Source organism: Camelus bactrianus, chromosome 34 (assembly GCF_048773025.1).
Source record: "Camelus bactrianus isolate YW-2024 breed Bactrian camel chromosome 34, ASM4877302v1, whole genome shotgun sequence".
Classification (NCBI taxonomy): domain Eukaryota; kingdom Metazoa; phylum Chordata; class Mammalia; order Artiodactyla; family Camelidae; genus Camelus; species Camelus bactrianus.
Window position 1 is genome coordinate 7,801,407 of NC_133572.1, and position 16,975 is coordinate 7,818,381.

Here is a 16,975-nt window from a genome sequence, read left to right on the forward strand (position 1 = left end):
ATAATACAGAAGACACCTAGTCAAATGTGACTTTCAGATAAGCAACAAATACTTTTTTTTTTTTACTAAAAATGTGTCTTAAATATTGTGTGGGACATACTTATACTAATAAGATATTTGTTCATCTGAAATGCAAATGTGAGTGTCTTGTGTATTTATTGCTAAATTTGAGAACTCTACTTTGAAGTTGAATTTTGGAAGGGTTTAGCAAAGCACTGTAGGAGTTTTTGAAAACAAGTGAGCCAAAGGGCTTGCCCAAATAACATTAATGAACAAAATCTTTGTGTTCCCAATGGCTAACACAGGCCAAAACAACAAGCTCATTGACTTTATTAAATCAGGACTCCAAGACGTTCTTCTCTATTTTTTTATGGCTGAGATGTAACTCACATACCATGATATTCACTCATTGAAGTATACAATTCAGTGGTTTTTAGCATATTCAGAGTTGTGCAGCCGTCACTAAATCAATCTTAGAACAGTTTCATCGTCTCAAAATAAACCCAGCACCCATTAACAATCAAATCTCTCCCCCTGCTTGGCCCCCATCCCTCCCTGCTGTTCCCCAACATCAGATCCTGACAACTACTCATCAACTTTTTCTTTAAATATACCTCTTCTGGACATGTCATTATAAATGAAATCCACCATATGTGCCCTTTTGTGTCTGGCTTCTTCACTCAGCATGTTTTCAAGTCTCATCTACACTGCAGCATGTATCAGTACCTCATTCCTCTTAAGGACTAATAATATCCCTTTGTATATAAATACCACAATTGTCCTACCCATTCATCCACCCTTGAACATTTAGGTTGTTTCCACTTTCTGACTAACCAATATCAATGCTTCTAGGACGAAACATTACAAGTCTTCGTGGGGACATTTGGTGTCCTTTCTGGGGGAATTGTTGGAGATGTATGTATGTATGTATGTATGTATGTATGTATGTATGTATGTATGTATGTATCTATAAATAAAACTCTATGTCTAACATTGGTATTAACTGCGAAATGGTTTCAGGGAGGAACTGCACTATTTTACATTCTTTGGTTTGGGTTTTTGTTGTTTTTTTTTTTTTAAATAAAGAATCTTCACAGTTTCTTTGGTGTCCCTAAGTCGGGCCTGCCCCAGGGCCCCTCCTTCGGGGCTGCCTCTGCGGGGCTCCAACCGTCCCCTTCCCAAGTCCAGGCCGCTGGAACCCAGGTTCCAAAACAGTCAGAGGCGCGCAGGGTGGGAAACGTAGCTTCGGCCCCTCCTCCGCAGGGCTCGCCGGCAGGAAAACAGACGCCTGGCTGAGGCTCTGTGGACATTGTAGTTTCCTTTCCAGTCCGCCGCGCGGAGTTCGCGGTAAGGAAAACTACAACCCCCAGAATCCCGCGGTGCTACGGCAGCCGAAGCGGCCAATCCGCGCGCCGCGCTCCCGCCCACCCTCCGGGCTGGGCCGCTCTCCAGGGCGTCTGTAAACACAGCGAGAGACTGTCATGGAGGGGGAGGAGGAGGCGGCGGCGGCGGCGAAGGGAGGCGTTCTGGGCCGCCTCCAGGGTCCACTCTGCCATTCCTGAACTGGTCCCTCGTCCCCGTGACTGTGGCATCAAGGAAGCGAACTGTTAGGCGAGAGGAGGCAGTCAGAACCATATCCCCTTCTTCCCCTGGGGCGGGGCCGGGCCGGGCCAGGCCGGCTGAGCCGGGGGAGGGCCGGGGGAGGGAGCGCCCGGCCGGGCCGGCCTGTCTGCCGAGATGGATGACAGTAAGGTAAGTCCTGTGGTTTGCACGCGCCGCTGCCGCCGCCGCCGCCTGCTTGTCGCTAAGTGCTCGTCCCGCCGCTGAGCCTCCGCTGCGTAGTCCGTGCCAACACCCAAGAAACACCTGCCTTAGACATCCCTACGCCTCCAGCTGTGACCCAGGGAACAGAGTGCTACGCTTTAACAGCAAGGGCCCTCTCCTCTGGAAAATGTTCACTCCCAGAGCAAGCCTGTTTGTCAGCTTTTCTAGGTAGTGCAAACCCTGGTCCTTGACTTGCCTCCCCAGATAAGTGACAAAACTAATGTACTTTTTCTTTTTGACTTCCCTTGTCCCCTTCCAGCCTTTCCCCACTTTGGAGTCCTTAATTAGGGCACCCTGAACCAGCCCTGTCCCCCTTGTGGTCCCCCTTTCTTCTCTCAGGCTCCCTTACTCAATGCCCCATTCATATAATCGGTTCACTCCCCCTCTGAGCTATTTTCCTGTGGTTGGTTGGAACACTCTGCTAAGCTCCTGTTGCTATTCGTCCAGAGTCTGGAATCTAACCTCCTCTAGAAAGCCTTCTCCAAGGAAAGGAGTGAATTCCTTCTTGTTAATCTATCTTAATATCCCATCACCATCCCCCTTTTCCTATCCAAATCACTTATCTCTATGATAACAGACAGTATTTGTTACTGGTTAATTCATATAGTTTAGGTATAACCTGTTCTTTTTGTCTTTATGTTTATCCACATTAGTGTTGTCTAGTTATATTTCAGATAGTGACAGTCAGTTTTTTGATCACCAGCTTATTGACATTTTAGAATGTTTAGGAAATTGGACTTTTTTTAAAAAATGGAATTAGACTTCTAGAATTTGTCAGTGTTTGAGGCAGACATCACTCCTTCCCTATGCTTTCCAGAGCTCTTACTGTCCGCAATCTCTGGCATGCTGCTTGTGATTGCCTTTTCTTTACTTTGGGTCGCCTTTTCCCCTCCAACTAACCAGTAACATTTGCTGCTAACAAGTTTTTGTTTCACCCGTCCTCAGAGAGATTGAAAAAAAAAGCAACAGCAGGGAAAATGCAACGCAGTGCTCTGGAATTGGGACTCATGTAGAGGAACAGTTTACTTGTGAAGTAGCAAGCCCCTCCTAATAGGAAGTGGTTATTTCCAAGACAGAAAGGGGACAGTCTGAAAGTTTTCCAGAAAAATAAGCAGATAATTTTCTGTAACAGCCTTTGTGAGCTTGATCTTTCAGTGTTAATTCTAAAATAAAATCTGAATACCATTATCTTTCCCAGATATGTCTGGGAAAGGATCCAATGTAACATATTGTTCTTTAATTTCCTTACTTTGAGACTTTGGAATATTCCACATAATTTTCAATTATTTCCTTTTCAAACCTTTGAAACAGTTAATAACTTTTTCAAAGTCTTCAGAAAAATACAACAGAATTTTGCATTATTTTACTTACCTATAAAATCACATAGGACTTAATTTCTAAAACACGCAAAGTGTAGTAGCGGATATAAAGTGTTGTTTTGCCTAAAGAGTCAAGTTAAACTTGAGGGGTAGACTATTCATAACTCATGTCTTCTTAGGTTCACAGGTTAGCAAAATGAATTTAGTTCTCATTCTTTATTAATTCATTGTTTTTATGACAATGTTTAGAAACTAGCAGTTACTTAAATCTTTCATGATGATCGAAAAGAAAATCCATTTCAGATGTCTCTGGATGGATAGTGCCTCTGTGAATACACTGCTTTCGCTTTGAATACATGTCGCAGGTGTGGATGACTAACCCTGGAATGCCATGTACAGCAAGACTGGACTGCTCTCTCAGCGCTCGGGCAGCATGAAACAGCCCTTACAAAAGGCTCCAGTCCTCCCTTTCTCTGTGCTCTAGTCGTTACAGTCCTGCAAAATTGTATTGTCCTCTTAGTACATACATACACACGCGCAAACAAAACATGCTTTTCCCTCACATTATGTGTGGGTGGTGGAGTCTCAGGTTCCACTTTTCCCTGTATAAGGGAAAGTGAGGGTTGGGGCTTGGACAGTGTGGCGGTTGTGCTGGTGAGAGCATAAAAGATGACAAACTGGCCGACAGCAAGGCCAGGGCAACAGGAAGAGGACAGAGTGGGCAGGAGCAGCAGTTACAGAGAGGTAGTATTTGAATGAGTAGGTCAGGAAACGTGAGGATGTTGTGAGGACCTCCCTTTATAAAGCTTCTATATTCTGAGCTGTTTTCCTCGGTGGTGATGAATGAGTTTGCCAAGAGCTCTCCACATTTTGCCACCTCGTTTCTTGGTGTAGGAGCAGGACAGATTTGAATGGGGGTGCAGCTCCCAAGTGTCTAGCAATGTACCTGGCACATTGTAGAGTACTAGGTAATAGTGATTGCACTGACCTGGAACAGAGTGGTGTCGAGGAGATTACCCTAGATGTCCTGGCTTTATTAATCAGTGTGCTCCACTGAGCAACCAGCTAGAGTATACGGACTGTTTCAAGTGGGAAAAATAAAGCAAGACATAGATTGGGCATCTAAAAGTAGGGCCTTGGGAAAGTGCTTAGCAGATCTCAAATACTGATTGAGTAGATCTCTACTAGGCTACTTGGGAAGAAAGAAATCTTGGCTAAGTTATTTAACCATTTTGAGCTTCCATTTTATCTGTTAAATGGTCAGTACCTTCTTCGAAGGCTTTGTTGAGGATTAGAGAGAATGCATATATAGCATTGAGTCCAGAGTCTAACACGTATGACGCTCTCAGAAAATGTTATTAATGTCTTACCTGGCAGTGACTTCCTCGCTCTCTAGCACAGTGCAGTAGGCACCTGAGATGCCCATTTTAATAATTCTAAGTATACGCTACAACATCACATTTGAAGCCTTATTTCTCCCATACTACCCTCTGCTCCTAACTATGCCCTGAAATAGGGCAGGGACAGTGGGATTGGATGTGAAATGAACTTTAACTGTGCCCTTAGCTGACAGATTGTGAGAAAGGTAGTCTCCTGAGCCCACCTGCATGTCCACTACCAGGAAAAAGTGCTTGTTTTTATGAAAGTCTCCTCTCCCTGACCTGCTGCATTCAATTACAAAGAAAATAGAAATGTCTTATTTTCAGAGGCTTTGATCGTAGACAGAAGACTCTTATGTCTTATTTTATATTTGACTTTCATGTTTATTGACTGGATGGATGAGTAACTTGAAATATCCTGGACTAGGTGTGTTTCTGCCGCAGACTAAGCTGGTAAAAGACCACCACACTGTATTGCCCAGGCTGATGGTTTAGGGCATCAAGTCCCAGTTGAGAGACTGGTCAGAGTGGGTCAGCCACTGGCCACAGTGGTATACATGTAGCTGGAAAGCAACTGTAGACAGAAGGTAATGAATGGGTGTGTCTACGTTCTGATAAAACTTTATTTCCCAAAACAGGCTGGCTCTGGTTTGCCAGCTGGGCTGTGGTTTGCTGATCCCTGAGCTAGAGCATAAGGCACAAGCCGAGGTGTGGGCAGAGATAGGGATGGAAAGAAAATCGGGGGCCAGATCTGCCCAGAAAGTTAAGCATAGAAGTTTGGGTCAGTATTTTTCAAAGTGTGGAATAAAGAAGACACCTGCTGAGTCAAAATTTTTGGGAATGGGGCCTGAGAATTTGAATTTTGTTGGAAAACCAAAGATGTTGGGGAGCTATTAGAGGATTTTAAAGCAAAGATGACTCAGGTTTGTGTTTTCAAAGAAAAAAGATGCTAAATGGGATATATGGAGACTGGATTAGGGTAAAGATGTAGAAGTAGGCCAAGACTAGAGGCAGATAGTCCAGTTAGGAAAGAACATGCATTTTGGCACATAACCAGAGGTCAGATCTCATTTCTACTACTTTCAAGCTATTATGATTTTGATTAGATTATTTTTTTTAAAAAATGGGGTATATTTGATTTACAATATTGTGTTTCAGGTGTACAGCAAAGTGATTCAGTTATATGTTTTTTTCAGATAATTTTCCATTATAGGTTATTATAAAATATTGAATATGGTTCCTGTGCTGTGCAGTAAATCCTTGTTGCTTATCTATTTTGTGTATAGTAGTTTGTATCTGCTAATCTCATACTCCTGGAAATTTATCCCTCCCCTCCTCCCTTTCCCCTTTGGTAACTATAAGTTTGTTTTCTATGTCTGTGAGTCTGTTTCTGTTTTGTATATAGGTACATTTGTATTATTTTTTAGACTCCACATGTGATATCATAGAATATTTGTCTTTCTCTGTTTGACTTACTTCACTAAGTGTAATATTCTCTAGGTCCTTCCATGTTGCTGCAAATGGCAATATTTCATTCTTTTTTATGGCTGAGTAATATTCCATTATAAATAAATAAATAAATAAATAAATAAATAAATAAATAAATAAATAAATAAATAAATAAATAAATAAATGTTTTCACATCTTCCTAAGCCAGTTGTTATGTTGATGGGTACTTGGGTTGTTTCCATGTCTTGGGTATTGTAAATAATGCTGTTGTGATGAACATTGGGATGCATGTATCTTTTTGAATTAGTTTTCACTTTTTCCAGATAAATATCTAGGAGTGGGATTTCTGGACCATATGTTAGCTCTATTTTTGTTTTTTTAAGAAACCTCCATACTGTTTTCCATAGTGGCTGCACCAATTTTACATTCCTACCAACAGTGTAGGAAGAATCCCTTTTCTCCACACCCTCTCCAGTACTTATTATATGTAGACTTTTAACGACAGCCATTTTGACTGGTGTAAGGTGATACCTCGTTGTGGTTTTGATTTGCATTTCCCTAATGATTAGTGATGTGGAGCATCTTTTCATGTGCCTGTTGGCCATCTGTGTGTCTTCTTCGGAGAAATGTCTATTTAGGTCTTCTGCCCATTTTTCAATTGGGTTTTTTTGATATTGAGTTGTAAGAGCTGTTTCTGTGCTTTGGATATTAAACCCTTGTTGGTTGCATCATTTACAAATATTTTCTCCTATTCCTTAGGTTGTTTTTCATTTTGTTGATGGTTTCCTTTGCTGTGCGAAAGGTTTTTAAGTTTGAGTAGGTCCCATTTATTTATTTTTGCTTTAATTTTTTTTGCCTTGGGAGACTGATCTAAGAAAATATTGCTATGATTTATGTTAGATAGATTGTTAAAACTCTTCAGGACTGTATTTCATTACCTGTAAATCGGATGTGTTAATAAAACTTTATTGAGCTAGTGTGAGAATTAAATGTAATATATATGGAAGCCCATATTAAAAGAACTTAGTACATAATTGGTTCAAAATAAGTGCTAGTCCTCTGTGACTCCTCATCAGCATGATTAGGTTGCTCAGAAGAAAGGCCTGAGCTAAAGACCGTGTTAGAGACCACTGCAGCACAGATTGTGGTTGATGCAGCATGTGTATAATCCTTGAAGGATGAAGAATGTGGATAGAAGAGAGAGCTGAAGAGACAAAACCCTAAACTCTAAAATGATCTGAAGAAGCCAAGGAATGGGACTCAGCAAAATGAACTGAATAGGAAAACCAGGGGGAAAGGGTTGTTATGCCATCTAAGGGAGGAGATATTTTTTTAAGTGTGGATTTAGTCTACAATATGAGATGCTACAAAAAAAAAAAAAAGGTCAAGTGAAATAAGTAGAGAAAAAGTATCCATTGGACTTGGAAAACAGGGGATTATTTATGAACTTAGAAGTTTCAGTGCAGTGATCCGCAGAGGCAGCAATGTAGTGATTGAGGAAGAGGTGGGTAGGAAAGCAGCAAAGACAGTTAAGCGTGCAGGCGCAGCTCCAAGACGCTCTGCGCTCAGTCCCAGGCCACTGCAGTAAAGCAGATACCACAATGAAGCAAGTCACACGAGTTTTTTGGTTTCCCAGTGAATGTAAAAGTTAAGTCTGCACTATACTGTAGTCTGTTAAGTGTGCAAAAGTATTATGTCTAAAAAGACAATGTACATACCTTAATTTAAAAATACTTTATTGCTAAAAAAGGCTAACCGTCATCTGACAATGCAGGGTTGCCATAAACCTTCAATTTATAAAAAAAAAATGCAGTAAAGTGAAGCGCAGTAAAATGAAGTATGCCTGTAGACCACTTGTACTGAGTTTGTACCAATTTGGGGCATCGCTAGAATATATGTAGTGTGATATTTAGTTTCACACAGTAATAGCTGGGGTGGGGGGTGGGTTAGAGGCTGGGAGAGGAGAGGCAGGAGTTAACTCTCAGTCATAGATGCCGACTTGATCTTCTTTCTCCTCTGTTGGCTAGAAAAACTGGCAGAAAGGTTAGCAGCAGGAAGATGTGATTAGACTTTCTCTCTTTCTGAAGATCTGGTAAATAAGAGAAAAAGCCTAACCAACAGCTGTGAAGAAGGTTATGGAGCCTTAACACCAAATGAAAGTGTAGCTGCTTATTTTTTTCTTTAAAGTGGTAAAGAGCAGTGGCTGCGCACACTCATATCTGTCTTATTTTTCTTTAATCAGTGGGAGATAACGTTTCACTCTGTGTTTTCAAAAGAAAAGTGAAACAAGCTCTCCTGCTATTTTCCTTTTTAGCTGAGGCCGGTGCTTCCACTTCATGCAAATGCAGTAACTCTCTTAGACTTAACAACTGGAAACTTTTATTAGTTGCCTTAATTAGAGCTTTAGGATATAAATAAGTGCAAAAAGGGTGGTAAAATAATGAATTCTTGATTAGTTTTTCAGATTTTATATCCTTGTAAGGGAGGTTTGGTTTTCCTTTTTTTTTTTAACAACTTCTATAAGCTGGTGGTGGTGGTGGTGGTAGTGATATCAACTTAAATCAACTGCAAAACATTACTCATTTTTCTTTGCATTTATTTATTCAATTATCAGTTTTTTAATAACTGCCTCTTAAATGCCTAGCTCTGGGCTGGATACAGAAGGGATTGGAGAAGAAATTGAAAATACAGCTTCTTTGTCTGTGAAGCTCACATTACTTAGAGGAGACAGAACTTAAATCTGAGGCCACTGAAAAAACAAACAGTATAACATATAAATTCAGTGTGATATCGACTATATGTTCCAGAAATTTGGAGAAGAAAAATGACGTGTGGACAGAGGGTGACTGTCAGCCAGAGCCTCACAGAAAAAGAGCCAGAGCTGATCCTAACCAAAGAAAGCTTAATGTTTGCCAGTTTGGATGGGGCAGGGTGGGAGCAGGGTGGGGGTGGGGAGAAAACATTTAGAGAATTGGTGAGTATATGTAGGAATGCAGGGGATAGAGTGAGGTCCCTAAGGAAACTGACATGACTTGGGAAGAATGCAAGAAGACTGGCTTGCTGAGTGTGGAGAGTGCATGTAGCAGGCTGAATGGTGGCCCCTAGAAAGATATGTCCATGTGCTAATCCCTGGAACCTGTGAACATCACCTTATATGGTAAAAGAGTGAATATCGTGTAGCCAAAAGTGTGATTAAGTTAGGGCTTTGAGAGGAAGAATTTATCCTGGATTCTCTTGAGTGAGCCCTGGATCCAATGACAAGTGTCCTCCTAAGGGTGAGGCAGACAGCTGTGGAGGCAGTGTGACCATGGAGGCAGAGACTGGACTGATGCAGCCCAAGTGAAGGAATGTTCACAGCCACCAGCAGCTGGAAGACATGAGTTTAGGCTGTAAATATACTACTTTTTACAAACTGCATCAATAGCAAATACCCACTTGAATATAGGGTGATTTCAAAATATTTTATTAAAATTGTGCAGTTGATGTGATATAAGCATCTTTAAAATTTAGCGCACAGTAACGTTTGCTCTACTAGTCATCCTGCAATTGTTAACCATATATTTGACTCTGAGGAAAAGTTTCCTGAGGTGTATATTATTATACTGGAATAAAAACATGATGATGCAAAATAGGAAAGCTTTAAAAGACCAGTTTTTGAAAAGTTGAAACCAGTTTGGGAGTAATACCGAAGCAGCTAACTTTTAAGGTGGTAGTGGAAAGGAAAGATCTCTTCCGGAGCCTCAGATTATTCAGTCTCATTTCAGAGCTACCCTATAAAATGCTGGGGGCGATGGTTAGCCATCCTGTTATGACACAGGATCTGGTAAGTGTAGCTGATTCACATTTGAAGTTTGGTTTTACCGACCTAACCATGATGCTGAGTAATGATATGATCTTTATAGGGTACTGGGCATTGCTGGTGTACAGTATTGATAGTGATTTTACATCCTTTCTTTTAGAATTGCTTTTAAAGCCTCAGAGATATTCCTTTCAGTATACTGAAGTTATGACATTCTTATTCTCTGAGGGTAATTTTCAGAAAGAACTAGACGTCATTCAGAACCTCATCAGATAAACAGAGTGGACAATCAGATTGTTTGGGAATTTAAAGAATAAGATATCACTCTAAAATAATGCGGCATATTGTGTTGTGGCTTGTGAGAAACTAACTCCAAAGGCAGCTTCCAAGAAAGCTTGTTCATTGGAATAAATAGTACCCCTTTCAAGTGACTGCTTTAAAGGAAATTCATCTTATGTATAAGTTCAGGTTCATGCATTGAAAAATTCATCATCTTTACCTCATAGTTACATCTTATATAAGAACTTGGGGAGGTTCCAAAGGTAAACAGTAAAGAAGACTGAATTACTTCGCCAATCACCAAAAAATTGTGCCTTTGCAGATAAATGAATATCAAGAGAATGTCTTGTGACACCAGTGGGAGCAGGTAGAAATCTCCTGAGACAGTCTAGGGTTATAATTATAGACTTCTAAAGGCAGGAGAGAATTATCGGAGATTTCAGGGACTTCCTGTGTATTCCTTTAGGCTCAACAGATTTGAAGAGGGAATTTATAGCCAAATTGCTTAGGATTCACATTTATTTATTTATATATACACACAATTTTATATATAAATTTTACATGTTTCTAATTGTAATTATTTAAAAATCATAAAAAAAATCAAATGAGAAAAACTATAATCACACCCATCAGAAAAATCCTCACTGACCTTTTGTTAATATCCTTCTATGTGTTGTTTGATAATATTGAGATCATACTGAACTTACAATTTTGAATATTGATTTTTTTACTTACTTTCTTAAGTCAATAAAAATTCTTTGTGAAGAAAATATTTAATGGCACTCTTTTAATTTTTTATTATCCAGGTGCATATGGTTCATAAAGTTTACTGTTAAGCTATGTAAAGTTTATTATTAAGAAAGTTTATTATTGAAGAAATGAAAACTTAACATTATTTCTTCTCACACATTCATGGTATCAAAAGTATCAGAAGAAAAATTATGAAGGAAAGAATCATAAGGCATTTGATGGGATTATGCTTTCTTAGTTCCATAGGCTCTAATTTATTATTTGTAAATGTTTTCTTTGCTAATATGCAGCCGCAGTCACTTTCCTAGACCCAGAACTAAGAGAAAAAAATTACTTCTCTTTCCTGCTAAAGGTGGTTGGAGGCAAAGTGAAGAAACCGGGCAAACGTGGCCGGAAGCCAGCCAAAATCGACTTGAAAGCAAAGCTTGAGAGGAGCCGGCAGAGTGCAAGAGAGTGCCGGGCCAGAAAAAAACTGAGATATCAGTATTTGGAAGAGTTGGTGTCCAGTCGGGAAAGAGCCATTTGTGCCCTCAGAGAGGAACTGGAAATGGTAAGAAAGTCTGCCAAGAAAAGCAGGAAACAATCAAAAAGAGCTGAGTTCTAGTGAGTGGCACTCTAGGGGAGGGAATCCTTTTAGCCAGAGGGGCCTTTTTAACCTGAGCAGTACTCCAGGCCTCATCCCTGCCCTGGGTTATGAACAGAAGTACAGTAGAAGGTGGGGTTCCCAGCAGCCAGTTTGACCTCTCATTGTGGGAGTGCTTACGTCTAGGATTTCTACCAGTGGTTGAATTCTGACTGGTAAGATTTTACTTGAATATATTTTACGTATTTCAGTACAAGCAGTGGTGCATGGCAATGGACCAAGGAAAAATCCCTTCTGAAATAAAGGCCCTACTCACTGGAGAAGAGCAGAACAAATCGCAGCAGAACTCAGGCAGGCACGTGAAAGCTGGGAAGACAGACGCTGACAGCAATTCCTGTGAGTGCAGTCGTGGGAGAGCAGTTAGAGGAGTGGCTTTGAAAGTAGGGTTTCTTTTGACCACTGTCCTTGGTATGTCTTCAAATAACATGAAATGTTAATGTCATATGTAATACAGTGATAAGCAAGTGAAATGGTTAGATTCTAAATACCGAAATGTGTTAAGTGGGGTCTGCAAAGAGTAACTGAAAATTTTTTTAAGTAGACTTAGTTGATAAATGAGAATGTACCATTCTAGTTACTGTTACTAATACTTTTTACATGTATTTGTATTTACAAAGTACTTTTACTTTTATTTATCTTACTTATTTCCTCCAATAAGGAATTATGCTTTTTTGTGTTAAAGAATTATACTTTTATAGACGAAGAAATAGCAGAGGTGCTGGGTAAGGTACCCAAGGTCACTCAGCTGTGATGGCAGAACCTGTCCTCACCTAGTTCAGGCTCTGTCTAGTACATCTATCTCGTAGCCCATCACTGTAAAGGTTTTTTTTTTTTTAACTAAGGAGAAATTCACATAATACAAAGTAAATCTTTTAAAGTAACAATTCAGAGGCATTTAGCACATTCACAGTGTTATACAACTACCACCTCTGTCTAGTTAGACAACATTTCATCACCCCAAAAGAAAACTCCAAACTCATTAAGCAGTGACTCTCTATTACCCATTCCCTCTAGCCGCTGGTAACTATGAATCTGCTTTCTGTCTCTATGGATTTGCTTCTTCTGGATATTTTGCATAAATGGAATCATACAGTGTTGACTTTTTTTTTGTGTGGCTTCTTTGATGCAGCATAATGTTTTCAAGGTTCGTCTACTTCGTAGCATGTATCTGTACTTCATTCTGTCTTATGACTTCATCATATTTCATTGTATATGTATACCACAGTTTGTTTATCCATTCATGCATTGATGGATACTTGTTTCTACCTTTTGCCTGTTGTGAACAGTGATGCTATAAACATGCATGTACCTGTTTTCAATGATTTTGGGTATCTACCTAGATGTGGAATTGCTGGGTCATATGGAAATTCTATATTTAACTTTTAGAGGAACCACAAACTGTTTTCCACAGTGGCTGAAATATTTTACATTACCACCATAGGATACGAAGTTTCCCATTTCTCTACATCTTACCAACACCGTATTCTCCATTTTTGAAAACTATAGCTTTCCTCATGAAGTGGCATCTGATTGTGGTTTTGATTTGCATTTCCCTAATGACTAATGATGTTGAGCATCCTTTCATGTGCTTCTTGGCCATTTTTATATCTTCTTTGAAGAAATATCTCTTTATGTCCCTTGCCCATGTTTTAATTGAGTTATTTTTCATTTTGTTAGAGTTGTAAGAGTTCGTTACATGTTCTGGATTCTAGATCTTTATCAGATGTATGATTTACAGGTATTTCTCCCATTCTGTAGGTTGTCTTTTCACTTTCTTGATAGTGTCTTCTGATGCACAAAAGACTTTTAATTTTGAGGAAGTCCATTTGATCTGTCTTTAATTTTGCTGTTCATGCTTTGCATGTCATATCTAACAATCTGTCTAACCAAATCCAAGGTGAAGATTTGCCCCTATGCTTTCATCTAAGAGTTTTATGGTTTTAGCCCTTATATTTAGATTATTAATCCACTGAGTTACTTTTTCTATATGGTGTGAGGTAGGGGTCCAACTTAATTCTTTTACATGTGAATATACAGTTGTTCTAGCACCATTTGTTGAAGAGACTGTAAAGATTTTAGAATGAAGATGTCATGTATCAATTTCATTATCATTATGATTGCTTTGGGAACACCTGAAATAGTTACAAGGAAATGTTATAAACTTTTAAAAAGTTTTTACAAAATTGAAGGATTGGGTTTTTGATAACTTTTATTAGGTGAGATAACATTTGTCTTGATCTAAGCTGAATTAATAAAAAAAAAAAGCCAAATCAGTTCAGTTTTCTTTCAGTCTGTATTTTAAAATAGCCTTCATGTTGATTCTAAATTTAAAAAAAAAATCATGCATTTTAAAACAGATTAACCAAACTTCATCTTCATTGACTTTAAAAACATTCTTACGTTGGTAACTTTGATTTATTTTTCAGGGTGAAGATCATATAAAATGATGAGTCAGTGATTGAAACCAATATTCTGATTCCTATGGAGGGTGAATGGGCAGGATTGTACTTCTTGGCTCCATTTACTACCTGCTGCTCAGTAGTCATCTCTGTAAATCTGCAGTTTCTACCAAAGTGTGTGATCATAGATCTCAAAGGATTTCGCTTTAATTTTCAACACATAGAAAATTTACAAACATTCAGACCTGTTCTGGTTGGTATTGCCACCCATGGCATTTAACATGTTGCAATGCTTGAAAGCACAGGAGTAGAGAGAATAGGTGAAGACTGTATTTTTGCACCTCAACTCCACATTGCTTAATTGGTTAATTTATATTCTTTCCATGTAATTCACGTAATTGTATGTGTACGTGTGTTTAGATGTCACTTCCTTTCATGGTTTTGATTGCCCTACAGAGAGAAACCAAATGGGCTTACTGACTGTAAGTTCTCAGCCTTTATGGACCTAATCTTATTTCCTTACATTTACTTGAGTCATGTTTATTTTCTGCACGAACCATAATTTCTCCTGTGAGCCATTCCAGCATAAGCTGTGAATATGTATTAACAAATAGAAACATTTCTATTTTTATAATCCATAGTGATATGCCTGTTTCAAAAGATATACACATTAACAAAATCCATCAAGAAAGCCCTTAAGACAGCTTCTGTTTAAAAGTTATGTTGCTATTTTCTCAAACTGTATTGATAAAGTTTGCTAGGGCCTAATCCATACTTAGAGAATAATTAGTCAAGTTTTATTTTTAAACAAGAGGTAACCTGCTAGGCATTTCAGCAGCATATATCATTTTAACAACCCAGAGTATATATGTGTGTATGTGTTTCTGTTATGTATTCTCATATGTATATGGGAAGGGCAGGAGTGAATGTTCACACACATTTTGTTGTGTAGTCAACTAACGTGGAGAATTTTTCTAAAGAAAACGGGGTAAAATTAGCTGCTGATTTGGAGTTTCTGCCTCAAGATCTAGAGCAAAATGAGGGACAAATTGTTGGTAGATCTAAGGCAGTAGCCATAACCAGAATACTTAGTTTCTTCCCTGACTAGAGTTTCCTTATGAATGTGTTCTGAGCCAGAAAGAAACACACCGTGGGTGTGCGTCCGGTTCAGCCCTGGCTGTGCCTCCACTCTGGAGTGAAGCAATGGGAGCCAGAGTCGTACACAGCACAGCTGCCAGTGGGCCTGGAGGAGGTCCCCAGGGCGGAGGCGTTCTTTCCGGTTCCCATCACGGCTACCTTTACTTTCTTCCTGGCCACCACATGGAGTGATGGCTGAGGAATCACGCTCATAATATGCTACACTCAGATCTGGGAATCTTTCAGTTTCCCCATTGAAAACACTTTATCACTCTTCTCTTTCCCATGTTAAATCAGGAGTTGTGTTCTTTGTTGCTGCTAACTTAATATTTGTTCATTGCTCTAATGAAGCAAACATTTAGCTTCCAAACAAAATGTGTTTTGTTATGAAATAGCAGTTGAAGAGGAGGCATTGTAGTCTAGATTGTGAGGTGGAACATGAGATGGACCACGTAGTTTCAGATGACAAGGTACTTCCCCCCTTCTCCTAGTTCAAATTCATGCATTTGAATTAAGTGCCTCCCCTTAGCCTGAGGTCCTAAACATCCTTGTGCTTTGGTTGCACTCAGATCGCTAGTCTAGTCCTGTGTGACAGCTGGTATACCACTAGCCCAATCTGCTGGGTCTCTGTGTTTTGGAGGACTGGGGGGTTTATGAGTATTTAATGTCTTCTTAGGATCACAAATATAGATAGATTAAAGACTGTTAATATTCAGGCCTTCAGAATTTAAGTGTTTTAAATATAGTGTTCAGATTATAATGGGTATGTTTTTGCCATCTGGTCTATTCAAATGTATATTTTTATTTTGCAAAACAACCCAAGACTTACTGTATGTTGCTTTGTTCAGTACCTTTTGATTCCCCAGAAGAGTTGTTTTCAAAGCAAACATTCCAAATGAATGTGGCTCTTCAATGGAATGTCCCCAATTGTGCTTGAGGTGTTTCTTCTCTGGTTGTGACCTTAAATTACAGGCTCATTTGAGCTACTCCCCTCTCCCTAGTATCTTTGCAAGAGCAATGACTTTGTCCTCAGGTAGAGGATATGTAATTAGAGGTGAAAGTAAATTACAATTTGAGTTTATTCCTAAACCCATCTATTTGGTATTCTGGAGATCAAACCAAGAGCAAGTTCCTTGGTTTTAAAAAGGAATGTTCTGATTGTTTGGGGTATTGTGCTGGCTGCACGCTTTGGGCACTTCAAGCATGCTAATAAATGTCACTGGTTAAAACAGCTAGAGCATTTCTTTCCCCCATTCCAGTTAGAGAGCAGCATATTGAAATCCTCACATCTCTCACCTATGTAACAACAGTGTTCAGGCTGAGAGAGAAGAGAAGCGGGTGGGAGAGGCAGGGAGCTGACTCCCTCTGGATCTGTTCTGCTGTTCTCCTTGCTCTCTGAGTAGACTGAGTAATGTTTCCTTTTTCTTTTTCCCAAAGGAAGGTAAGGGGGGGGAAATACATTTATGTATTTAAACCAGTCATATTCTGTCATTAATTTAGCATGGACCTGCCGTATATTAGAGCTGAGTATAATATGGAATAAGTTTGACCAGGTCAAGTTTTAGGATATAGTTGAAGTTCTTAAATATTTTTTTTCTATTTTATCTAAAATCTAATGTATCTAAATCAGAATCTGTCTTGCTGCAGCAAATTTACATCACTGTCTACCAGCTAACTGACAGTATTTATCAGCATCACCATTTAGCATTTTATTATATCATCTTTGAACTGTAATAGGCTTGATTTGGCTCATTATAAAAAGTATAGGTTTAAACCAGATTTAACTTTGGTTAAAATAAAAGCTAATAAAATTGAAAAACATAACTGCTGTATTTCACAAGAAATCAGTTGTGTATTATCAATTATATTTTTAGTTTTAAAAGAGAGGAAAATTACTACAAAACCACATGGTATTTGGGGGCATTGACGGAGTTTTTCTTTCTCTGAAGAGCATTGTACAATTATATTTTTATGGAAAATAAAATGGCTTCACCAGA

At 39.1% G+C, this 16,975-nt stretch overlaps 1 protein-coding gene across 1 annotated transcript; it reads left to right on the top strand.

Moving 5' to 3' along the window:
• Positions 1–1,412: 1,412 nt before the first annotated feature.
• Positions 1,413–16,975, top strand: CREBL2 (cAMP responsive element binding protein like 2). The gene is made up of 4 exons (XM_010946443.3): positions 1,413–1,752; positions 11,152–11,349; positions 11,634–11,778; positions 13,869–16,975. The coding sequence occupies exons 1-4, from the start codon at positions 1,738–1,740 to the stop codon at positions 13,871–13,873; spliced, it is 363 nt and encodes a 120-aa protein (XP_010944745.1). The 5' UTR covers positions 1,413–1,737; the 3' UTR covers positions 13,874–16,975.